The following is a 26,171-nucleotide window of genomic DNA, read 5'->3' on the forward strand; positions in this document are numbered from 1 at the left end:
TTCATTCCCAACCTGGAAAACCGGCAGCGTGAAAGGGGCCACGGAGGACACTACCGTTTTCGCGGAGCTGGCGCGACGTATACCATTCTTGTGGAAAAAAACGGCAGGTCGGCGCCTTTCACGCAGAACAGCGACACGGGCAGTGCCAAGCAGGGCAGAAACGCTTCATGTTACTGCATGCACCAGAGAACTAAACGAGCCACTTCCGGTGTCTTACACTCTGGCGCCATCTGCTGGATGATAGCAGTCAGTGCAACAGGCTACTTCAGCTCAGCAACTTGTATTGCAGACACTACTTCTACTGTTATACAGTCATAGCAAAGAAATAATGACAAAAAAAAGGTCCTATCACGTGTAAGCGTCTAGTTTGAATACAGTGTAAATACAGTTGAAAGGGTTAATTAAAGGGGTTTTAGCCGTATTAGTCGTTGAAATGATTCATTTTAAAATAGCTTAAAGGGAAGTTTGCAACAACAACAACAAAAAAACGTTTTTATCATTTTTGATAAAACTGCCAGTATAAAAAGTAGTGCATCAGTAAAATGATGTGGGGGGGGGGGGGGGGGGGGGAGAATGCCCTGATCATTTGAAAATGTCAACATTCGCAGAAATGTATAGAAATAAAGTGTTGCATATTTATGATATCTGTTTCCTACCTTGTTAAATTATTGTTTATAACTATCATTAACATGATCAGTGTCTTCACATAGATGAATATCATCTGCAATAATAACATACAATAAAAGGGAATTTGAGCAAATCTGTTATATCAGAAGCGTGTCAATTATGAGCAACAAAGAAGTAGCTCTCCGTTTCAAAAAGTTGATTTATCTCATTAAATAATTGCTTGATAGAAGATTTTTTTGTAAATAAAATTATTAGTAAATGCATTTTTTTATTTACATATACATGTAACATATTTATGAATTAGGAATACTAAAACAATATTTTTTTCCCCTCAGAAACCGTTTGACTGAGCCGCGAACGGTTTGACTTTTGCAGGGTTCAGCGTCACCACTTGAAATGACACCCGTCACCCACCGCTCACGAGACAGCTTTGACCCAGTGCCCTTCGACCCCGAGTCTCAACGACGAGCTGCAGCAAAGCTCGGGGCACAGAGGGAAGAGTTTCAACAAAAATAGATTCGAGGCGGAGGCGTAATGAAATCGAAACAACTCCCATCTGTGACCTTAAGCATATTAGTGCAGTACTTCCTGGACGAGCATCAGGAGAGGAGAGGATTGGGTTTCAGTCACTGTGATCACAACCTCAACGTCTGTTCAAATCTATCAGTTGTGATTGATTTCATGAGAGAAAATGAACAATTAATATTTCATGTTTGAGATATTGAGGGGAAGGGGGGGGGGGGGGGGGCGGACACACACACACACACAGCTAAACTGTTCCAGCCTAAAAGGCATAGAGATACACCATTCTGCATGAGCATGCAGCAGAACAGGACGGGGTAAAAAATAAAAAAATTATAAAAACAAAATAATCAAAATGAGAAAAACAACATCAACAAAAAAGGTATTATATATTTTTTTTATATTGTAGTGATTTTTGGGGGGACAAATAATACTTTGTTTACCTACATAAACGTTTTCTTCATGATTTGGATGTTTTAAAATATAAAACTTACTATATTTTATTTATTTAAATAAATAAATAAATACAGATATTTTTAATTTATATTTATCTAAACAAATTTTATTAAACATATTCTACTAAACGTAAATTTTGTACTTTACATGGAGCATTTTTTCCATTATTCTAATTTTAAAAAGACTAGAAAATGGATGATGGAAGTTTTTCAAATATTTTTCTCATTTAGATCATTATTTTTATAACCACACTGTTGATATTTAAATATATCACATTATCATATAAGAATTTGTATTCAATAATTAATTTGAACTATTGTCACTGATTTACTGACTTAACACACGCGCGCACACGCAAACAGGGGCCACGTGAATAAAGTGCAGCACTGTCAAGTTGTAGTTTAATGTTCAGCCATACGAGGGCGCCACAGGAACATTAAAGTAACAAACAGCTGTTTGAGCTCTGAATGACCTACGATGTGACTCAGGCTTGTCCTTTATAAATTGCTACGGTATGAGAGAAACAGTATTACTCTTTTAAAAATGTTGATGCAGAAATTGTTCCTTTCTGTACATGAACTGCCTGAGCGTCCTCCCCGCCCCCTTACAAAAAAATAATAATAATAATAATAAAAATAAGTAATTCAATCAGACAGTGAAGGGCAATTGCTGGCATTTTGAGACCGTTCTGGCAAAACACGCGGAAGGTTGGATGCGTTTCTCTCACTCTCTTTCTCCATCAGCGGCCATTCCGCTTCAAGTGTATTCCTGCTCACACCAATTGAATCCCGCATCAATTCATACTGAGCTCCATTCAAATTGGACCTGAAATCAAAGGCGTATTGACCAACACCAGTAGCTCGCGTGAATGGCGCATCCAATGATGAAGGTGATGATGAAAGAGCACTTGGGTGTCATTGTTACCTCAGCCAAAGAGGAGTTTGCCGTCGGGATGAAAGGGTTGCTTGTGGAGAATTGAACACAATTTAGTCTTCAATTAAACTCGTGTTTTTGTAAAACATCAATGACAGTGAAGTCTTCAACAGACACAACTGTTCCCAAAAAATCATATCACTGCCAGTCCTCCATGTTAACGTGGATATTTGAAATTCAGGAAATGCCGCCAATGGCAGTGAATGAGTTAAGCTCGAAATGGCCCCATCAAACTCAAGTTGCTATTCGTAGTGACAAGATTGATTGATTGAGTGCATGGGAGGGGAAACTTTTCAAACAAGGCCTGATTATTGGTATGTGTGTACGCAGCTTTAAAAGAACTTGCAGTTGGGAATACTGAACAGGTTTAACATTTATGATTGTTGCCCGGACCTCAGGATAATGGCTGAGGATCATCTTATACAGATATCTGAGAATCGGGCCTTTGCTGAGTTTTGTCGCAAAGAGGGGTACTGGGGATCAAATCAGCCCAATTATCGGTATGTGTATACCCCACACCACAAGATAATCGCTCAGGATCTTTTTTTTTTTTTTTTTTTTTTTTGGGGGGGGGGGGACATCCGACAATACGGCCTTTGCTAACTTCGATCACAAGGCAGGTGGATCTAAATTCAGCCCGATTATCAATATGCGAGTACCCCACACCACAGGGTCGTCGCTGAGGATCATCTTGAAGTGACATCCAACAATTGCTGAATTTGATCGCAAGGGGGTCCAAAATGCTTGAAATCAGTCCCCACCTAAATAACAATAACAATTTGACATAACTTGTCGTACCTTTGGCAGACTCCTGTGTGACTGAAGTCTAAGACTGGTGGTGGAGGTTTGTTCAGAGAAGCAATTCCTTGCAGAGACAAACTGCAAACTCAGCAGAAAATGGCTTCCAAACGCAACAAACCTTTCTTTAAAGAGCCCAGAACAACCAAAAACCGAAGGTCACAGTCCAGTCCAGTAGCAGTCAAAGCAGAGGTTTCACCCCAGCAGAAATCCCACCTGTTGTAGTGTCCCCTTAACTTGGTTGAAGGCCGGCATCCCTCCAGGCCCTCCAAAGGCCCTCGTCTCTCCGGCCTCCCTGGCTCCTCGGCCCCCCGCCGTCACCGTCACCGAGACCTTCTAGCTTCTGAGGGAGCGTCACGATCGGGTTTCCTCTGAAAGAGTCGGTGGGTGCAGGGCGGCCGACTGACATTTAGAGCCTGGCGGGTATCGCGTGCCGCCATTTTGACTTTGCTGCCTTACTGCCCCCTATTGAACGTCCGAGGAATCACACCCCCCGATGAGCTGATTTTGCACTTTTTGAGCAAAACTGGCAACGTTGTGTTGGCGTTACAAAACAATTCTGCATCCACGATCTGCTTGCTAACAATCCACCTCTTCCTGGATGACGTAAGGCTGAACATTCAGCTTCCTGAAAATACCCACAGAGATTTCTCCGCCCACACTACACACAGTGCAGTCCATGCAGCTCGTGGAGACGCGTGTGTGTGTGTGTGTGTGTGTGTCTGTTGTGGGTGGGTGCTCCATGGCGACAGGAAAAAAAAAAAGGAAGTCTGTTGTATATCAAGGATACTGGATTGCGAAGCTGGTCAAGATTTTTCTAAATCTTCGAGCTTGATCTGACATCTCTAAATGATTGATTCACATCTTTTTTTGACCATTGTTTTTCCTCGTGGTTAGCATGTAGCATCGCTGGGGACAATGCATAATTGAAGACCCCCCCAACCATTTTTTTATTTGCCTATATTAATAGTTTAAACCGTAACTATACTACAAACTATGATCCTGAAACGGTTTAACGTCATTTCAAACTCCTCTTAAGACATTGCACTTTAAACATAAATGGGTTACAGATGATAAAAACAGGCAGCTTAAGTGGGTGTGTACACGCAGGGAAGACTCTGCGTAACTTCCACTAACAGCCCAGACTAAACCTAGCTCCTCCCCTACATACAAAGAAAATATCTCATTGAGATGTATGTAAACTTCCTTGGAACAATTATTGTATTATTAATTCCTGCTTTTTTACAGGGCTTTGGCACCATCTTGTCGCATCTTAGGGTGTTTCAAAAAGAGCACAAAAAAACAGCAAATAGGTGATTTTTTTGAACAAATAACAGAGGATAGGAAACGCAATTCAGTGAATTTGTGAATACCACAAATATGAAAAGGATGACTGTATTTTGCCTTTTTCTGCTAATGCATTTGTATTTTTCCAAATATTTAGCCATTTTGTCCACAATATTTCTGTATTTTTCCATCTAATATCGTTGTGTTTTTTTCATAATACAAAACAATCCGATGAAAACCACTTAGTAAAGCGCTAACTGGGCACCCGTTCTCATGTCGCGTGACAAACGAGATGAACGCACGCTGTTCGTAACCTCAAACGTCAGGACCGTTGTAAACTCAGGATCCCCTGTAATCAAATCACCGCAGACGTTCCGAGAGAAAACCACTCACAGTCTCTGCATCTCAATTCCATCTACTGTAATGGTAGCCGCAGCTGAGAAAACCTGAGCAAAATGCAAGTCGAAGACAGCGTGCACTCACGTAAACACGCGTGAACTCACAGGCAGGCATACACACGCCGCATCGCTGTAAATGAGCACCGTGGAGGGTGTGAAAGTCCGAGGTGCAACATGAGACCACTTTCATTCCTCCCACCAAGCCTTGACGCACACACATACATATAAACACACACAGGCATACTTGAATTTTGAAATCAACACGACACCTTTGAGGACATCCATGTTCAAGACACGCTGCTGAGGGGATATGTTAACCCACACTCGTGGATTAGCCTGCGTGACGATGATGGCGGCGGGGAGCCTGGAAGCAACACTAAATGCTCCAGCGGAGAGCCTGGCAACAAGGTTACGGGCCTCACACACGAAACACGAGACCACCACTAGGAGGGCAAGGGTGCTAGTAGACGTTATTACAGCTTGATGGCATGATTTGTCCGCTCGGCTGACCGACTGGCACACATGCGCACGGACACGCACACATGCCAGAGCTCTATAAAATACCATGCCAGAATTTGTAATATGTGTCGTGATCGTGCGAAATATATTCGACAGTGGAACCTTGGTCTTTGTGATTAATCCAGTCCAAAAAGTCGAAATCCAGAGCAGAAGTTTGTATAGGACATCATGTAAATCCAATTAATCCGTTCCATTAACCCCAAAATATTAACCCCCAAAGAAATAATAAAACTTCTCGCGATTAACTATAGTTCAACAAACAGAAAACAATGTGAAATAAATACAAATAACAAACAAAACAGAAACATTTTATTGTTTACCTTTTATTGAACGTAATAAGCCAATGCAAGCCATGGTCCCGATGACCATCTTCCATGACCGTCATAATCTGTTAGCACCCTCTATTGGTCAGCGATCTGCCATGAAAAAGCTTCACTCGAGAAAAGCGCTGCACCCCGTAACACCGCAACATCTGACCCTACTTAAATTTGTCTGGCAAAATATGAAGTTAACAGCAATACAGACAGGGCACACCCGAGTAGTAAACAAAAAACAGAAAAGAGCAGCTGTGTCTATGATGCAATGCGGCATGACAACATGTTTACAAGCCTTACAAGAAAACACTCAAAGTTGCACACGCATATGGAATGCTTTGTTTGGACGCGCCAGGAAATGAGTGGTTGATTCACACGAGCAGGCGGATGAGATTGGTACGGAGCGTACAAAAAAATGTTGGTTTGAATGGGATTCAAATTCAACCGCAAGGCATTTCAGATTAGCTCTATTGTTAAAAACAACAGCAAGAAAGAAGAAAATGAAATAGTTCCTTTTCAGTCATCAGTCACATTTTGCCTCAAAATTGGAATAATTAGCAAATTGTGCCAGCGTATGTAAACTTATGAGCACAACCATACACAGTCATCGAGCATAACACATACACACAATCCTTAAAGTAGTATTTGTTCTTAGTGTGCACAGGAGTTGTGGGCGAGTAAGACTGCCAACATCATAATGCTTTCACCGTTTCTTTTATATCTAAATATATTTGTATACGAGTGGTAGCGGGATGGTGTTCCTGTCAAAGAGACAAGCCTAGTGCTACAGCACTAGCATTAGCACGTGGCTACGAATGGCCGTCAGGGTTCGAGGCAATAAATAGTGATGGATGTTTGTGCTGTTTCAAAACGAAAAAAAAAGACTCTTCCGCCTCGAGACTCCGGCTGAGCCTGATGATTCAAGACAAAATGCTGCCTTTTTGCAGAAGTGCGTGAGGAAAAGCACAACCTGCCAGGCAGAATGCATTTAACACACACATTCGAATCCTAATTGTATGATAGAAATACAGTGACTCCTCGAGATATTAAGTTTTTTTAGCAGGCAAAGAAGCACCCTTTAATACTGTATTTACTTGATAAAATATAGAGTAATCACAGAAATACAGTAAGTAGGACAGAAGTAAACATTTTGTGCATCGGGATGTGTCATTGCCCACGTGTTTGTCTGTATGACTGTATTATACTGCCCCCAGTGGCCAAAGTCGGTACATAAGAAGGAGCAGCACGATGAAATGAATTGAAGCTTTGACTCATGATGCACCAAAAAATATATTTAATGATGTGAGTACTTTATGCTTTATGAAGTACAATATTATAGAGTGCTATTTTCCCTATTAAAAAAAACCACATTCCAACATTTTTGGGTGGGTTTTTCTGGGGAGGATGGAACAGATTAACAGCATTTCCCCTCATTTCAATGGGGAAATATGATCCGCGATACGACTATTTTGGGTTATGAATGTGGTCACAGAACGAATTAAACTCGTATCTCGAGGCACCACTGTCGTTCCTATAGTGAAACTATGAGGAAAGAGGCAAAACATGACATTTCGCAGCATGTCAACAGAGCAAAATGAGCTTTCACAGAGGCACTTTGCACCCATCATTATTATTTCTATGATTAGCATCATCATCATCAGGAGAGGATCATGGGAACATGCCGCTATAGCTCATCTAGTGTTTCGTGGGGGGAGGGCGGCAAGGGGGGCGGGGGGCGACTCATGCGGATGAAACAAAGGGAAATGAGCTCTAAGTAAAGACTTGGCAGAGCAATGCCGTTATGTCACGTGTGGAGTCGTTCTGCCGCTTCCCGCCTCCACCTAAATGCATGGCAGCAGCAGGCAGCGGGGAGGAGATGCAATAACAAGGCAGCAGGGCGGGGTGAGAGTGCAGAGGGAGGAGAAGAAGAGGCTGGGGGGGTTGGGGTGAGCAGACGGGTAGCGGGAGTCATACTTTGGGCGTTTCGGACGGCCGGACCTTCTTGGGAGATATCTGTGAAGAGAGCAAGACAATTACTTTCTTGTTCCCCCCTCTTCAGAGATATTTCCTGTGGCACATTGCTGTTCTTGGTTGTGGCCATTTTAGCAGTGAGGGCTAACGAGCTCAGATGCTAACTGTGCGCACGGCAAACGGCGCCGGGCAATTCACCGCGACATTTCGGGCCCAAATGATCCATACACCCTGGCCGCGGGTGACTTGTTATTTGTATCGCTAGCTGGAAATGACACGAGAAAGTTTCGCTGTGATCGACCGGCGAACAGCTTGCAGGGTCAGCTGACTGCTTAGGTCAGCGTTTCCACACTTTTATTGAGCCAAGGCACATATTTTACATTTTACATATATATATATATATATATATATATATATAAATATATATATATCTCAGGCATGTATATATACTGAAATAACGATGATCTTTTCTAAATATACATTAAAATTCCGTATGAAATCTGGGCCTGTTTTGTTGAACATAAAGCTATTATTCTGTTGCATCATTGGCAACAATTAGCTACACAGGGTAATTTTAGCTTATGAAATTAATTAACATTTCTACTAATTCATTGAGATGGACAGGAAGTCAATCACACGTCTACTCTGTAAACAAATACAGTGCAGCTCAGCATCTGGCTATTGCTATGCGCCAGAGCAATATATTATTACATACAAAGCAATAACAAGTGCCATTGGTGTTTTCATAGCATAATAACTCCGTGTTCAAACTGTTACTGTTGCACTTGTCTGCATCGTTCCTTTCCTAAAAAGATCAACTTTGTGTTGCACTTTTCCAAAAAGATTGACATTTCTTGTTTATTTTAAATGTATAAATTACTTTCTTTTTTTTTTTTTTTTTTTTTTTTTTTTACACAACAGTAATTACACACAAAAAAAGTAGTTTTGTGGTTTTTTTGTTCCTTACTGTACGCAATGTGAACCCAACCATGACCAACGTACATAGCAAATCAGGATTATTCATACCACTAATAATTATAGTTACGACCCGTTCCTTATGTCCCGATGGGAAAATGGAGTTGTCTATAAAGTCTTTTATTACTTGCTTGTGTCATTTCAAGCCAATCCACAAATAAATCTTCACTCTTAACTTCACATTCATTTGCTGCGAGTCATCCGTGCTATGGATGCAGAAACAAATCCATGGTTAATTTCCAGCCTGGATGGCGGTGAAGGGGGCGAGGGGGCGAGGGCGTCTTCTGGAAATCTGAATGATTATCGGAGCAACGACGGACAGTGTAGACGGAGGTCGGCGATGGCACAAATATTACGACTTGAGCGCTCAGGCCTGTCGAAATCTACTGAAGTGTCTTTGCGAGTATCGGTATGATAGCCAGTGAACAACAACACAACAGAGGAGACACTCAGAAGGGTCAAGGGTCAGAGATGAGAAGACACACAAAGAAAACGGAGACTTGCATTGATGTTAATGGCGAAAAAACTGTTGTGTTTTAACAAATGACCGGGTTTAAATCTGCATTAAGCATATGTTCTCATTCTTGTTCCCACCGAGTCATGTTTTTGCAGCCAGCTGGTACAATGTCAGTTGACTAAACATTCGCCTGAGTCATGTTTGAGTGTCATCTGCTCCCAAAAAAATGTCGGTCTTTTCAAGTTTCTTTTTTTTAATTTATTTATTTATTTATTTTTTTACAATGACAACAAACATCAGCCGTGAGAGGCGCTTGTTGTTTTTCCACTTTCATTCTCTGCCGCTCAGATCTCAAACGCTTTGAACACATCGCACCAAAGAGAATACGCAGAAGAATAGTTAACAGCTTCAGAGGCCCATCAAATAGGATTTGTGCCACAACTCTTCGGAATGTCTCAAATCCAAACAAGAACCTGATCGATTTTGAATTGTATCCAATCGCAGAAGCTTTCTTAGGTAGCTCGACTCAAATAATCATTTAAGTCATAGTAATAGGACACCGCGTGTGATCCTACAAGTTGCTCAACAAAATGTCAATCGGGTTCCAAGAATAAGATGAAACTGCTGTCTAATGATTGACAATGATTCTTTAGTCTGTTTCACAACAGGCAGCAGTTTAGGCATATAGTGAACAATTCTTCAAAAAAAGAGGCCAAGTGCTTGCCTCAAGCTGTGTATTGCCGCTCCCAGTTGAAGATCTACTGCACAATTACACGTTGTGCATTTAACAAAACCATACAAATCTGCTTGCTAAATGCTAACACACAATGCAAAACGCCACGGATGGCCCAAGGAAAATAGCATCGATGTCACGTTCATTATAAACCTTTAAACGACTTACATTTACGGTCTTCTGTGGTTCATCATCAAATCTTCATGGAGTAGATCCGTATGTATTGTACTGCCCCCTGGTGGCCATGGCAACCAGCACAATGCCCACCGAATTATCATGATGCATAAACTGTTTAATATTTCTATTTAATTATGTTGTAACTGTATGTTTTGAGACTGTATTATACTGTAGAGTGTACTTTATCAAATTAAAAAACATGTTACAGAACATTTTATTGCTACTTTTTGGGACGCTGGAACAGATGGCATGTCCATTCTTTTGAATGGGCAAAGATGATTCGCGAGTGTTTTGCATTACAAGGATGGTCACGGAACAAATTACATTTGAAAATCAAGGCGCCGCTGTTCATGTCGGACGGTAACAATTGCTTTCAACACAACAGGGGCGGGAGAACAAAGTGTCGGGTGTTAAAGTTCACACCAATGTGCTGGTATTGCGGAATACACTTGTACACAGGTGTCTTCCCGCCCCGTTCCGTGCCGGTAACCTTTCACACCGAAAAGTGACACAGGGACGTAGTCGGTTTTGACGGGCAGTGCGAAAGGGGATATACTTGAATGTCGGGTGTTGAACTTCACAACCCTGTCCACGATTGTGAGCCTTTAAAATTGACTAATAAACAGCTTAATGCAGGTTTAAAGCAGCGCACTAGGATGCGATTATTAGTGAGCCTATTAAGAGTCATGTAATAGTGTGAGATGGACAGATGGTACTGGAGAAAACAAAGGAACAAGTGTAGGATTGGAGTGCTGTGAAGCAGACATGCTCAAGTGAAAGTGTATCCTTTAAAAAAAAAACAAAAAAAACAAAGATTAGAATCAAAGGGCTAAATCTGAAGAAGTCACACTGGAGGAGTTAGCAGGTCCTAAAATGTAAGAAACGTTAAGGTATGCCTAGATGCATCTGGGGCTCCCCCTACCTTCATGGGTGCAAGCTGGATGGGGGTGATGTAGGAGGGGTCCACCATGGGCTTAGGCCGGTTGGCGGTGTCGGCCAGGAGGCTCTGCCATTGCTGCGGCAGCCCGGTGAACTTCTGCTCCCGCGGATCGAAGCCCGTGTGGACCCGGTGCTCGAAGTTGGACGGGGCCGAGATCTCCAGCCGTTTCTTCTTCTTCCCAAACATGCTGGAAAACCCTGACAAACCTGCAAAAACAAGGACAAATACATCACTTGTCGCTAGATTTGATGTCACTTTCCACTGGACAGTCGCTTGCTCTGCTAATACTATCATCTGACTGTCGCTACCTCTGCTAATGCTATCACTCGCTGCCAGTGTACCGCTAGTGTAAGCTCTTCCAGCTTGCTGCTAGCTTTGCTAAATGCTCGTCATTATAAGTCTCTTTGCTATTGCTACATATAACTTGCAGCTACTTTGCGTGGTCAAGGACTGATGCCTTTAAACACAGCTTTGGGTAGAAATTATTTCTTACTCTGTTATGTAAAATATGCCCGGTTCGGACCAGTTAGTTGCACAGTAACTCAACTGAATGTGAATTGTCATGCGTTCTACAGTTTACAATGCTGCAGGAGAGAAACGAGGCAAGTACAAATGTCTCAACATGCCAGAAAGGAACAACTCCACTCGGTTATGTAATTTAAACAGCAGAAAGGGGAAAAAAAAAAAAAAAAAAAAAGCTAAACTCCTTCCACTGTGGCGGAACAAAATGTCAGACAAATGATGCCAACTTGGGATTTTACTGCTTCCTTCGGGACTGAGAGTGTTTTGTGAGAGTCACATGAAGTGCGTGGTGTCCCTTGCACAAAATGTCATGTCGTTCGCTATGAAAGGGGGTCATTGTTTTGCTCTTTCTAGAAGCCATTGTCCTCAGTCATACTTCTAGCACCCCGTTTTTCCTTTTCTGCATCTCCTATGGCACACATCATATTCATCACGAGAGCAATTTTCTTTTTCGGGAAACTGTGTTGAAGGGGCTGCACTTGAACCAACAACCATCTGTATCAAATTCAAACCGAGAGCAGTCTTGACAAATAGACGATATTTTGAGATATTGAAATTGTGTACATTTAAATGTGAAGAAGAACAACCCTGGGAATCTTCAAACGGGAAAAGATGGAGAGAGGACGAGGAAGTACGCATGAGGCTTTTGTGACATAAAACCACAGCACAATGTATGGTACTCGCTTACTGTGGTCTTGGAGGAACAATACCGGATCAAAAATGAGGACAGAAAAATATGACTGAAAGGGACTTGGCACATACATACCAACAATCGGGCCAAATTTGAGCATTTTATCTTCCCTTGCGATCAACGTCACCAAAGGCCCGATTGTCAGTTGTCTCTGACCGATGATCCGCACATTTGCCTCTGTATTTATGATCGCTAACTCCGTTAAAGGGACACACACACACACACACACCGATAATCATGTCTCGCATGCCTTGCTAAGATTGAAGAATTAACATTCAGGGTCAACTCTAAAACCTTGAGTTGTGCCTGAATGTTAATTCTTCATTTTAGCAAGACATGCTGGACAAGTGCAGGCGTCCAATTTGGAGGGAACAGTTTGGGGAAGTTCCTTCAAGCATTGATTCTTAACTGTTGTCACCCTGGGTTCCGCATTCTTTTACTCCTGCTAAGTCGCGAACCACTTTGACAGAAGTTAAGAATAATAAAGAATGTGTATTGTTCAAAAACTGCTTTTGAAAACATAAATGTCCTGTTGTTTTTGTTGTTGTTGTTTTTTTAGAATTACTCGTTTAAAGTGCCTTTCAGATCACCTTTTGAGGAAACTGAGGATGAACAAAACAGCATGTACAAAAATATATATCTTAGCACACCATCAATAGTTTGTCTTCTTCTTAGGAAATGAAGGCTGTACACCAAAGCAACAGTTTAAACTACTAGTACACGACCCACCAGTTGAGCATCAGTGGCCTGAAGTATTACTTGGATGGTTCTCAACAATGGCCAACATCAGTGATCTGAGGAGGAAAATTGCCAAAACAAGCAAAAATCTGCATTGTTTATTTTTGGGGGGCATCCAATTCTCTCCACAGGTCTTCCATTAGATAAGCAGCCTGCAATGCGAAGCCAGTCCTTCCATTTAGCGCAATCTTATGCAACATGGGCTGACGTCCGCTTCTACCGCCATGACTCAAAGCCCGTGCCAACCTTGTTTCCGTTATTAGCGGCAGCACTGCACAAGGTGACCGCCGCAAGTCGCAATATTGACCCCCGGATCATTCCGATAAGTAATTCGAGTTGCCAACCCGTGGGCCAACCGTGACAAGGCTGAAAACGACGCATGAAGAGGGAGGGGTTCCAGCGCAAAGGTTTCCCTTCCCCAAACACAAATGGCTCAACAAGTGTATCGTTTTCACATAAGATTCAGTAACGGATATTAAAGCGTTAAATATCAAATCGTAAATGTGACCTAGCGCGCACCCTGTGCTATGGAAAATGGATGGATGGACAAATGAAGCTAAACGCACAAACAAATGAATTCCCATGTGCACTTTTCGAGATAAAACGCACACAAACAGATTGTGAAAGGGCGGAGTCGTCCCAGGGCAAAGATCCCGATTCCCAGGCTGATTCGTCTCCAAGCCATCTGTCACCCGCTCCAGCCTCCACAGGCATTTCCCCCTGTTTTTTACTTTTTTATTTTTTTGGGTAGTTAACAGCCACTACGCACTTTGACTGGAACCTGCCCCACCTTGCAGCAAAGCCCACCATGTGCACGCATCCACAAACGTCCACATTGTGTTATGTTACAGCCTCATTCCAAAATGGAATCAATTCTTTTTGTGTCTTCACATTTCTACACAAAGCACGTCATAATGGCCACATGAAGAAAAACAAAACAAAAAAAGTTTGTGGGGGAATTTTTGAATATTTCAAAATAAAAAATCATGAGTCAGTCATTTATTCAGGAAAATGTAATAAGAAGATGATATTAACATATGTTGGAATCGTAGTTTGCGGCATATTGACAACTTAAACTATTACTATGAGCAGTTATTAATATTTGTCACGGAGGTGTAGGTGTCAACGAGTTAGCCGTTTCTCGCTATTAGCACTAAGGCTCGGTCCCTACCTCTTCTGAATAACCAGGGAATAAATGTACGTGTACTTCAATGTATGTGTTTGCTGTTTGTGTGCTGATTTTTAATCCTTTAAGATTGTTATCTCGAGGCTTCAAATTTGCATCTGAGATGCAGGGCATGACATAATAACCATCCATAATTCAAAATGCGACACTGAAAAAAAGGGATGTGATGAGCAGGCAGAGAAAAAGAGAATTATTGAAGGGTCACATTCTAAATGGCTCCTTACGGGGATTGAGGAGCACCAAACATCACAAACTTGTTTGCGGACGCTCGATCAATCGACGACTTGTTCGCTTGGTAGTGCTCACCCATCTGCATTCTTACTGCTCGAGATTAGAACCTGACGGTCCGATTATGACGTATCACTGATAAAACGACATCGGTCAACATGTAACCGATGCATTAACTTTTTTGCTGTGCTGAGATTCTGTCGCGCTGCTCCGATATTTCAGAGTTTTAGAGGGCGCATAACAGCATTTCAGTTTTATCTATATTGCATCTTTGTGGAATGAACCAAAATATATGCAGCTGTTAATTCACATGTCCACCACTAGCTAATATAAGACTATTATGTAGTTTACAGTTTACGATGACAGCTTACTTTATGTTGACAGTGTGACTAATTCAAGTTATTTTAATTTAGCAGTGTTCCGCTTCTTGGTCTTGAATTATATGGATATTACAAGAATCTGGGTTCATTTAAAGTATATGTCACGTGTGTCTATTCTGTACATGTTCATATATCAGCCGATATATCGGATATCGGCTTTTTTTAAAGCCCCCGACATCGGTATTGGCATCGCCCCCAAAAATTCGATTTTGGTTGGGCTCTACTCGAGATGACAACACAATAAACCACAACACATAACAATATCTCTACCAACAATCGCAAGTCACCTCCCCGAAACCAGATAGCTGTTGCAGTTCCAAGATTGACCTATGAGAGGCGACATGAACAGGTGGTAAAAACATTATGATCGTCGGCGCGACCGTTTTCCGAGCAGCTCGCGTAGGCAAAATCACTCTTAACACACCCAACACTGCAGGATAATTGCTCAGGGTAATGTTGCGGAGGCATCTGAAAATTGAAAAGGGGGCGAGGGGGTGTAAATACCACTGAGACTGACTGGCCACGCCCCTTTATGTTGAAAGCAATTGACTCGCTCACCATGCATCTAATAATGTTGTTGTGGAAACCTGCATCAGCATACAAATACGGGTTACATCGGAATCAAATTCTGTCATAAACCTGCAATGTAAATCCCACTCAATTAGAGAGTTGTTGCTGCTCTTACCTAGTAGCAAATGCCCAGTGTCTTTTAACCAGTCAAAGTGCTGGCGATAAGCCATGGCCGAGTGCGAAGTAAGATGCAGTCAGATCCTGGTCACATGTTAGACGTAAGAGTGCATCTCTAATGGCTCCGTTATCCACCACGAAATAAATTGGGCCTCGGAATCCTTCTGGGGGGTACTAGTGATGATTCAGGTCAGCTCCCGGACACTCAGCATCCCCCCGGAGGGATAGTGTTACTACGACGACCAGCCCGTTGCTGCGTTTGCGCCTGCATGCTCTGATAACTCCCAAAGCGAGATGCAAAAAAAGCACCGAGGCCAGCGGCCAGACAGCTTAAGCCCGGGCACGTCCTATTCTGCTTTCATTGTTTGCCTAACTCCGTCTGACCGGGCCGCATCCCAAACCGAGCGCTCTCTGGCCCCTCGCGCTGTCAAGCGTCCCGCGGACCTGACACACGAGGATGCGAGTTGCGGCAAATTGATGCCGGCTCGTCGGCGCCTCTTCTTTCGAAGAGGACGAATGGTGCGGCGCGGCAGATAAGATGGACGCCAGAGAAGGAAACAGTTGGTCCGGTCGGCGGCCGCGACAGAGCCATGGACGGACATTCGGCCGCTGACGGGCAACGGAAGACCGAAGTTCCAACACCGGACCCATGGATCACACCTGCGTTTCCCTACCTTAATCAAGCCAAAGCGCATACAGTATTTTACACAAGAAAAATCTCACACCTTCAGTATATACTAGATCTGACAGCAATATACCACAAAACCATGTCCCAAAAACAGCTTTTCTGGAAAAAAAATGGAATGGAACCCCACATACAGCGAAGGCGCTCTGGAATTTCCACTCTATAACTTGAACAATACTTTCTTGGTAACAATTACGACTTTCCTATAGGGCGTCGTAGGTCGTGACAGAAAGAGCGCTCAAATACGCCACGAGCCGTGAATCGGTGGGTTTTTCAGTGAACAGCTGTGCATAGGGTTTTAAAGAAAAAAACAAACAAACAGGTGAAATCGTAAATAGTCAATGGGGATAACATTACACCCCCTCGTACTGATCAGCATGCCAATCACCCACGGAACCACAGACTAACCCATATAGGTCCATTTGGAGACACATTTCAAAATGCACGTGGGAGGAGCGTCACCGCCAAAGCCACGGTGCCATCGTTTTTTCATGAGGAGAAGATGCGTTTGACGGCTAAAAGGGTCACGCAGCAGTCACACCCCTCACCGCAAGTGTGAGCTATAAATACATCACGCCACCTTCGAGGGTCTCGACCCAAGGGTCTCTTCCCTGTCGTTGGTGGGGAGGGGGACAGCTGCACGCTACATACAGAGCGAGGCAAGTCAAATTATGGCAGCGGAAATGCAGCCGACACGTGCGTCACGCAAGCTTGGGAGGCTCGAGATCATTCCGGAAGCTTCACCGAGTCACATTAAAAGTAACATTAGTCCCATGTGAATCAGGATTAATAAGCCAAGGGTGAAGGAAGTATGGCGCGTCAGCCTGTTTCATTCTTTTATCCGCCCTATTAGGATTACGAATAATAATAGTACATTATTAAGAACCCTGTAATATTTGTTCATTAAAATTAAGGACAATTAACATTTTTCTAAGTTCAGTTTTCATTTGTTTCAGAGTGGTGCCTAGAGACGAGTTTATTCTGCTCCGTGACCTCGTTCGTGACTCAAAACACTCGTATCTCAATTCATTTTTTGGAAATGCCATTAATCTGTTCCAATCTTCCTTAAAAAAATAAATAAATAAATAAATAAATAGAATGTTTTGCTACACTGCATCAGTTGAATGGCATACTTGGAAAGAATTAAACAGTTTTTGTCACACTGCATCAAACAAACATCTGTCCGTAAGCATACAAGAAAACCAACAACGCACCAGACGACAGACAAATGTTTCTTCTATCAAAAGCAGAGCACAGAGCTTTCACATACGAGACACGAGCTTGTCAGACAGGAAAGCAATGAGCGGCAATGCTGCAGGGGCGCCGGCGGATTTGTGTATACTAGCGTCTCTGTGAAGCTCGACGAGTGAATGAAGAGTCTAATGATGACAAGGTAGCAAATATATTCTGCACAATTATTCAAGAGCTCAATGTGTTTGTATGGTACAGTGTGTTGAAACGCACTGCGTAGAGTTAACCCTCAAGACACCCGTATGCTCTTCGTATAACCTTACAATAGCCACGGTTTAGCTGTTAGCTAATGCTAATTTGTTCATCCAACAGAACTTCATTCCGCTCTGCTTACCTTAAGGCTTTGACATGATGGCGGAGGAATGACAACTGTGGGCGATGTGGGTGTTTCTGCACGATAGTGCTGATGCGTGATACCTTTTCAGACAGAGTAGCCGCCTGAAAGTGGCTCTGCATCTTCACAGAGCCCAGCTGATAATGTCATGGGTGGAGAATCAACTCTGGGCACATGCCTTGAAAATGCGCATATGAAAAACCGATGAAAAGAAACTGAAAATGTTTAACCCTCCTGTCATTTTTGCAGGTCAAATTAACTCATTTAAAGTTTAAAAATCTGGAAAGTACATATTTTAAAAACTGCAAAGTAAGAGGATAAAACTTGTATTACTTTTCTACTGAACTCATTCGCTGCCGGCCGTTTTCAAAGCAGCGCTCCCGATATTGCCAGGCGGTTGATCTCCGTCGAACACAAATGCGATCCAAATATAATGCAATTGTTGTTGCATCGTAACAACTACGCGGTCAAATGGCTTCTTAGCCGTTTGACTCGACATTTACGCAACACATTAAGTATTCCATGTAAGTGATTATCGTTGTTAGTAGGGTCTCATCTCACCACTTTTTAAATTAACGTACTTCCTGCGGGTGATTTTCTGCGCTCAAAGCACCGCGTTTCCTTGAAAGCCTCCTGCTTCTCTCCCCATTATCTCGCGTTAAACCCCCAACTTCATCGTGTATTATTAATAACCTGCTGAGAAGCCCTCCCCTCCCTCTCGTTAGGGGGAAAAAGGAGTTTTCTTTATGATCGGGACATAAAGAAGATGGATATTGGCAGGGGTTTTTTTGGGAGGGAATTTGAACAATTTGTAAAATTACAAATCAATCTTCCTAACCATCACATTTTTTAAAATTTTTTTCCACATAACATTACGTTTTGCTCTTAATGATTTTTTTTTTCTTGTAACATTGACTTCTAATATTTTTTCCTGAAAATGATAGTCGGAAAATTACAACTTCATTTCAGTAAGATTACAATTTGCAAATTCACTTTCTTATTGAAACACTACAAATTGTCTTGTCTAGTTTATGAGCAGGGTAATGTGGCACTGATACTAACAATCTCTCTCGCGCCAGCCAAGGTTAGCCAGCAAAAAAAAAAAAAAAAAAAAGTCAGCTTTGACAGATGACGCACCCAAAGAATTTCCCCCGCGTGTCCCGTTCGCCGTTTGCCGTTAATCCCCGGAAAGAAGAACGTCAGCGTGACCTCGTTTTGGGAGAGCAAAAGTTCACGTGACCGTCCACTTGCGGGCAGGCGACAGAAGATGAAGGAGAAGTTGTGCAGCAGCGCTCTTGACGTACTGTTGGTTGGAACGTGAACAGTTTCAACTGTTGCACTTGTCTGCATTGATTTGCAATTTAAAAAAAAAAAAAAAAAAAGGCAAACTATTGATGTTATACTTTCCTAAAAAGAAAGGCTGTCGGTTTTATACCGTTTTGTTCCACACCTAGTTGGAACTAACTTATCCTTACTTGCTGAAGAATCAAGTATTTCATCTGTTGGCAAACCGTTACACCCTGACTTGGAACTACCTTCATTTTATTTTCCCACTGAAGACAAATGAAAAGAAACGGTTGCGTGTGAATGTTCACAAACATCTTAAATCTTTTCTTTTTAGTGAAGTTAAGCTAGTTCCAACTAGAGGTATAATGGTATACCAACAGCCTATTTTATTGTATTTTATTTTATTTTAAGTGCCAAATCAAGTCGGCGAGTTTGCTTTGTTTTGTTTTTTTAAAGTGTAGTTGGAACTAGCTTAACTTTACCTTCCGAAAAAGAAAATATTTAAGCTTTTGGTGCACTATTACACCCTAGGTTGGAACATGCTTAATGTTACTTTCTTAAAATTTTAACATGAAAGCTGTTATTATCTTTTTAGGAAAGCAGAGTTAAGCCAGTTCCAACTAAATTGGATAATCGGTAATCGCCACACTTTTACCAGCCTCTGACTCGCTACTATTAGATTATTACTACGAAGACCACTATATTGTACTGAGTAGCAACGAGAGAAGTGTGCATAATTGTGTGCAATTTGGCATTAGTTCCTTTTTTTCCAGGTTTGTTGTGGGTACTGCACTAGTACTCTTCTCTGGTAGTGTACTAAAAAACACAATATCAAACCAAAATTGCTGTGAGTTTTTTAGACGCTAACTAAATTGAGGTCTTGCTTCAAAATGGCTAGTGTGTATTTGGTAGTCGACTACAGGGTGCTGCTGGGAGTTGGTGATTGGCAGAGGACATAATTGTAAGTGACATCTGGCATTCTTTTTGTGTGTTTCTTTTTTTTTTTTTTTTTTTTGCAGAGAACACAACACAATGCGGTGAGGTTATCTTGACCAAACAGGCCGCAGCATCAGGCTGCACAGATAAGTTGTAAGTTATAAAACATTGATCAGAGCGCCATTATGTACCGTCCCTTTATCCCCCTAGCCCCTTTTCCACTCTGCCTGTCTTTATCCACAGACAGTAAATGGAAGCTTATACCTGTTGACCTACATTACTGCCATCTTGAGCCGCAGAGGTTGTGGTAATCCTGAAGCTGCGTGGCTCCAGTTCTGCTACAAGCAAACAGCAGCACATATTCTGCAGAAAATTACTTTTTTTTTTTAAAATAGGTATTTACCTCTACTGAGCTCAGAAGGTTGGTTAGGTTTACCACGGCATAAAAACGTCTGTCTACTGCCACTTTGCATTTGCGTGCGCATTACTGACAATTACAACATTACCAACATCTCAATCTACCACGCAAAAACAATGTACACATGGCGTTTATTCACCTTTTGTATGAGGCGTACGAGGTTATTATTTGGCGACAACGAATAGACAAAGCTAACAACTGAAGGGCTAAAACTGTACATTCAGATAGTTGCCATTCCACTCAAGTCCTGTAGGTGTCAGTAGCACACATTCGAAACTGTTTCTAGTGAATGGGGACGGAACAATTTACAGAGAAACCGGGATATTATTCAATTCCGACTGTTCTGACATGAAATCTTCAAACTCTATTATTATCTCTTTTATCGTTTCAGCTGTGTGGACCCGGAATGCTAATGATAAAATAAGCAACGCTAACAACAAAGCTTAGTTGCATGTGTCAGTCAACTCGAAAATGGGCTTAAAATTCCCAGTTTTACCGATGGCATGACACTAGCTGCTAAAGCTAGGAGGTGGTTGCTGTTCCACTTAAATCCTGTAGGTGTCAGGAGCCTCCGGTAACTGCTGTCGCCTACTGAATTGGGAGGAAACAGCTTACCGATAAACCATGCTAAAATTACCAATAGTTAATACTACAGTTTCAAATCTGACTTATCGAGAATAAGTGTCCAGTTTTTCGTACACTATTGCACTACCCATTAAGCAAATAGGGAGGATGCATAAGCCCTAGCGTCTCTTCAAAGTGACACTTAAAGGTTGAAGCGCATGTTTCTTTATGGGAAACGACGGGCTTTTTATTTTCTCTGAGCACAAGAGCAGGCGGAAATATTTATGACACGAGTGGTAGGGGAGGCGAGCGGTGAGTCGGTTGCCTTCAAAGGGCGCTCCGAGGCCACAGCGCCTGTTCCTACTCCAGCCGCGCTTTGCTCAGGTGGCCCTGCGCTGCTTCGGCTTCGACAGCTCGACGGGCCTGGAAGAGACAAGCTGGTTTGACGGCGGCTCCGGTTTGGACCGGACTTGACATTTCGTGGACGGAAAAGAAAAGGCGCTGTTCTGGGTGTGCGTCTCGTCTCGTGACTTATTCCCAGAGTTATTTTAGGAAGCTGATGTACATTATTCATCATGCGTAGCAGGAAGGAGCGTCACTTGAGGACATACCCATCACAAAACAGTAGCCAGAGAACCGCTAGTAGCTGGAAAACTCCTTTTATACAGCTAATCGAGTTTTAAGACCAATAGGTCCAAAGAGTCTGACGTGGTAAAATGCATGATTATCAACAGAGGTTTTTCAGAAGGCGATTCCAAGTCGTCAGTCAGTACCGGAAGGAACGAGGACTGATTGGCAACTCCGAACAAGTCGTACGACACTCGGCTAACGGGTTCTGCGACGGGTTGAAGCAAAGTTACGAGCGCTTTGTCCAAACTGGGATCCTGTTTACGTCACAAAATGGATTATCAGCCAGCTAATGTTACATGGTGCTCATTGTTAGCATTGTTTTTCAGTAGTCCCTCGCATATTCGTGCTTCACTAGTCACAAATTCAACTATTCACGTTGTTTTCTGTGCTAGTCGCTGCCAAAGGCACCTGATGTTCCTTCTGAAAACTAAGATGCCACAAGTTGGCACCAAAGCCCTGACGAAACACAAAAGTAGTACAGAAATTAGTGAAAGTATTTTGGAAGTGATACACCTTGACTGAGAGACAAGCTTTGTAGGTTTGGGAGAAGCTAAGTTTAGCCTGTGTTGTAAAAGGAAGAACGCAGTGTTTGGCCCAGGTGAATATAATTGTTGTTTTTTTTTCCAAATCAAACCCTCCATCCATCCATCCATCCATCCATCCATTTTCTGAGGCGCTTCTCCTCACTAGGGTCGCGGGCGTGCTGGAGCCTATCCCAGCTGTCATCGGGCAGGAGGCGGGGTACGCCCTGAACTGGTTGCCAGCCAATCGCAGGGCACATAGGAACAAACAACCATTCGCACTCACAGTCATGCCTACGGGCAATTTACAGTCTCCAATTAATGCATGTTTCTGGGATGTGGGAGGAAACCGGAGTGCCCGGAGAAAACCCACGCAGGCACGGGGAGAACATGCAAACTCCACACAGGCGGGGCCGGGGATTGAACCCGGGTCCTCAGAACTGTGAGGCTGACGCTCTAACCAGTCGTCCACCGTGCCGCCTCCAAGTCAAACCATTCATTTTTAATGCTAATGTTGCAAAATGACTTTTAAATGATATAAAATCGTTTTGGGTTCATAGTTTGTTGAATAGTTACAGTTCAAACTTAATATAGGGAATTCTGAACATTCCAGGGGGTTGCATTAGTTACTAGCTGGCTTCACTTGGCTTATTGAATACTGAATGTTACTTTTCCAGGTTTGTGACTACATGGAGGTCGAGGTCCAGTGTGACTCTCTAGCCAGAGGTTCCCAGCAGAGATGTTCAAAATCAGAGCCGCAGACTCATACCGGTCCACATGACTTCACACGACCGATGCGCTGAGATAACACGGCGGGATTAGGGCCACATAGTGTCCCCTGCGCCGTTGCGTTCGCCAATGTGTGCAAATCCGAACCGCGGAGCAACAAGAGGCTACAGCAGCGGTTCCCAAGATGGGGTATTAAAAATCACCATGGGGTGAGTGGGGGAAAAAAAAACTGTGGAAATCAAAGCGAGTAGCCAGGAAGAGCTAAGAAACACAATTTACTTGAATTATTTCACATTGTTGTTTTTGTATGACGACAATCAATGATGATGATGATTCAATTCCTTCAACTCCAACTTTATGGGTGTCTCATGTTCCACTGTAGTTAGTTGGCAAACGCAATGTGACCTGATGCCTATCTACATTGTCGTGCTAATGCTAATGTTATGAGAGAAATTAGCCTGGTTTTATACTGTGTATTAATAGCGTGAGAGCGAGAGATAGCTCGAGACAGAGAGAGACAGAGAGAGAGAGAGAGAGAGAGAGAACGCTAGCAATCGACCTAATGGGCAACTGATTTGATGAGCGTGCAGCTGCTGGGTACTGAGCGCTACTTGCATGCCACGCACGTCAGCGCGCATCTTTTTGTCTTCTTTTTTTTTTTTTGTGCGTGCTGCCATCCCTTAGCGGCGCTCATTTCCTGCTGTTTCATGCCCAAACATCAAAGAGGGCGCAGCTGTGTCACTGGATAACCGCTTTCATCTATTCAGCCGCCGCATCTGCGCTAACGTTTTTGCTCTACGTCATTAGCAACCGACCATAACCGGGCGATAATCTTCACTCATGCGTGCGTACATACAGAAGGTTTGTGGACGCTAAAGGCCTTATCACCCTGCACAGTGCGCCGTCAACCAACCCATTCATTTCATATACACAGCGCAACGAGACGCAATGTCGTGCTGTGTTGGCAGACGTGCCTGCATTAAAAACATTTTCAATTCGACATCTCGGCGCATCCAATCGGCGAGGTGGTGATGGAGTCATTTCAGAGTGATTTAGGCGGAGTTGCACAGTGAAAACAGCAATGAGAAAATGGAGGACAACATTCTTAATGTGTTTCTGGACAAAGGACAAAGGTTGTACAGTGAATGGATGAAGAAACAATGGACGGAGATCTCCACAACTTTAAATGTACTAGGTTGGTGGTAGAAACGTCATTTTTAAAATTTTACCTATAAAAATGGGAACTTTCATAGCATAGCCAAACATGGTTCACTTCTATCATGTCTCCTCCTCCTTTTCATTATAAAGCCAGGACTTTCCATCGCAACTGTAAAAAATAGATGTTGCCGAGTTGCAGCCTACTTTACATCCATCCAGACCAGTGGGAAAAAGCACTACTTCCTGTTTGGTGGCTTAGCAACCAATGCCCAAATATATTTTCAAGCTTCCGCTGCGCTGTCGTCATCCCTGCACGCTACCCCGTGGTGGGAGCTGTGCAAACCGAGTCCAGCGGGTAAGCGTATAAAATGAGACAGCTCGAGGTTTTGTCAGGATACTGTACTCTAAAGCGTCATGAGACACACACACACACACACACACACACTTATCTACATGATGGTCCAGCTTCTGAGCTAAATTTAGGTCGGATGACAGCTCTTTGGCTGAAGAGGGGAGCGCAACAACATGGTCGCGGTGGCAGAAAAGATAAGCCACGTGCCTGAAAGGGCTGGTGGTGATAGTGCGGTTGGAACTCTATGCCAAAAATCATAGTATGTATTGTCTGTCTTCTTGTTAGGACAGAGAAACATCAATCTGCTAAATATATATGTATATCAATGAAAACACGTTTTATGACATGTTTATCATTTCCTAATGTGTGTAATTTTTTATTAGTATTTGCCTGGGTTTTTTTCTTCTTTTTTTGTATCATTTGTGTATTTTCCATACAATTATGTTTTTTTTAATCTAAAATGTTTGTATTATTCATATCTTTTGGTAAAAAAATTAAATTATATATTTTTTTTTATTTTTCATCTAATATTTTTGTGCAAGACTTTTGAATTTGTTTCTTATATTTAGATTTTTTTTTATGTCTAAATTATTTTCTTCCATGTGTACGTTTGATAAAATGTGTGATTTTTTTTCACACATTTGTGCATAAATAGTCTAGTATTTGTGTAGCTTGTCCAATATTTGTATTTTTTTCCATCTAATATATATATATATATATATATATATATATATATATATATATATATATATATTTTTTTTTTTTTTTTTTTTTTGGTCCAATATTTTGTATTGTCGAATGCTGTGTCTAAAATGTGTGTATAGTTATGTTTCAATCTTTTTAATAAATGTGAATTATTAGTCTGATATGTTTTCTTTCATGTTTGTATGGAATTAATGTGATATTTTTGTTTGTTTTTTTGTCCAATTTTTATATTGTCTAGTGTACAGTGTACATTATTGCCTTGGGTCATAGTAGACTGCCATTATTCACAAATATTTTGTGAATAATGGCAAATCCCTGCTCTATTTCCTTCAGCAATATGGTGATAACACTGATTATTTTGCTCACTGCAATGGTGATATGACATTTTCATATGTGACAGATACGCCATTTATTCAACATTTCATCTCCAGTTGCCATAAAAGAAGTAATATTTTTGTGGCCAGGTTTAAATGTCAGACTGAGGGGCCGTTTATCAGTGTCTAACGACGGCCCTCCTCATTGGTGGATGTTGCGTGTATAGCGACGAAGACGAACTGTAACTCTCAGACCACACGCTTTTCTTCGAAGCGTGCCCCCACCCGGTGGGTTGTGGTGCCGGGGGGGGTGGGGGGTGTAATGAATCACGCGCAGCCATAATGAATGTCCTTATTCAAGTTTGCTTTGATGCGATTCCACCTGACTGATCTGAACTCACAGAACAAAAACTGCGTCTCCGCTGACGGATTCCTTCAGGATGCGTGAGTCCCCATCGCGCGTCTCTTCCTCCACTCAAATTCCCTCTGCGAGCAAAACAAAGAAATTTGAATTTTTATTGAAAAAAAAAAAAAAAAAAAGAAAAAAGGCCAACATTGCACTTGCGTCTCGCTCATCAGAGCGAAACATAAAGACAAAGTGGTTTAGCGTCGCCAAGCTGACCCGGGATCTGTTTTTATGGTGCTGAACACATGTAGCAATCAATTTACAAGCTCTAAAGAGTCACTAAATGAATTTCCTGAGACCAAACACACTAACAATCGATTAAGGGTGTAACGGTACAACGAA

The 26,171-nt window shown here is 42.3% G+C and overlaps 1 protein-coding gene across 1 annotated transcript in view; it reads right to left on the reverse strand.

The window, feature by feature from the left end:
• pak5 (p21 protein (Cdc42/Rac)-activated kinase 5) overlaps positions 1 to 26,171 on the reverse strand; it is a 54,076-nt gene that overhangs the window by 20,968 nt on the left and 6,937 nt on the right. The window contains 2 exon segments of the mRNA XM_061704257.1: positions 7,829 to 7,867; positions 11,090 to 11,313. Coding sequence (XP_061560241.1) covers positions 7,829 to 7,867; positions 11,090 to 11,293 — 243 coding nt within the window. The 5' untranslated portion in view covers positions 11,294 to 11,313.

This window comes from Phycodurus eques, chromosome 18 (assembly GCF_024500275.1).
Source record: "Phycodurus eques isolate BA_2022a chromosome 18, UOR_Pequ_1.1, whole genome shotgun sequence".
NCBI classification, from domain to species: domain Eukaryota; kingdom Metazoa; phylum Chordata; class Actinopteri; order Syngnathiformes; family Syngnathidae; genus Phycodurus; species Phycodurus eques.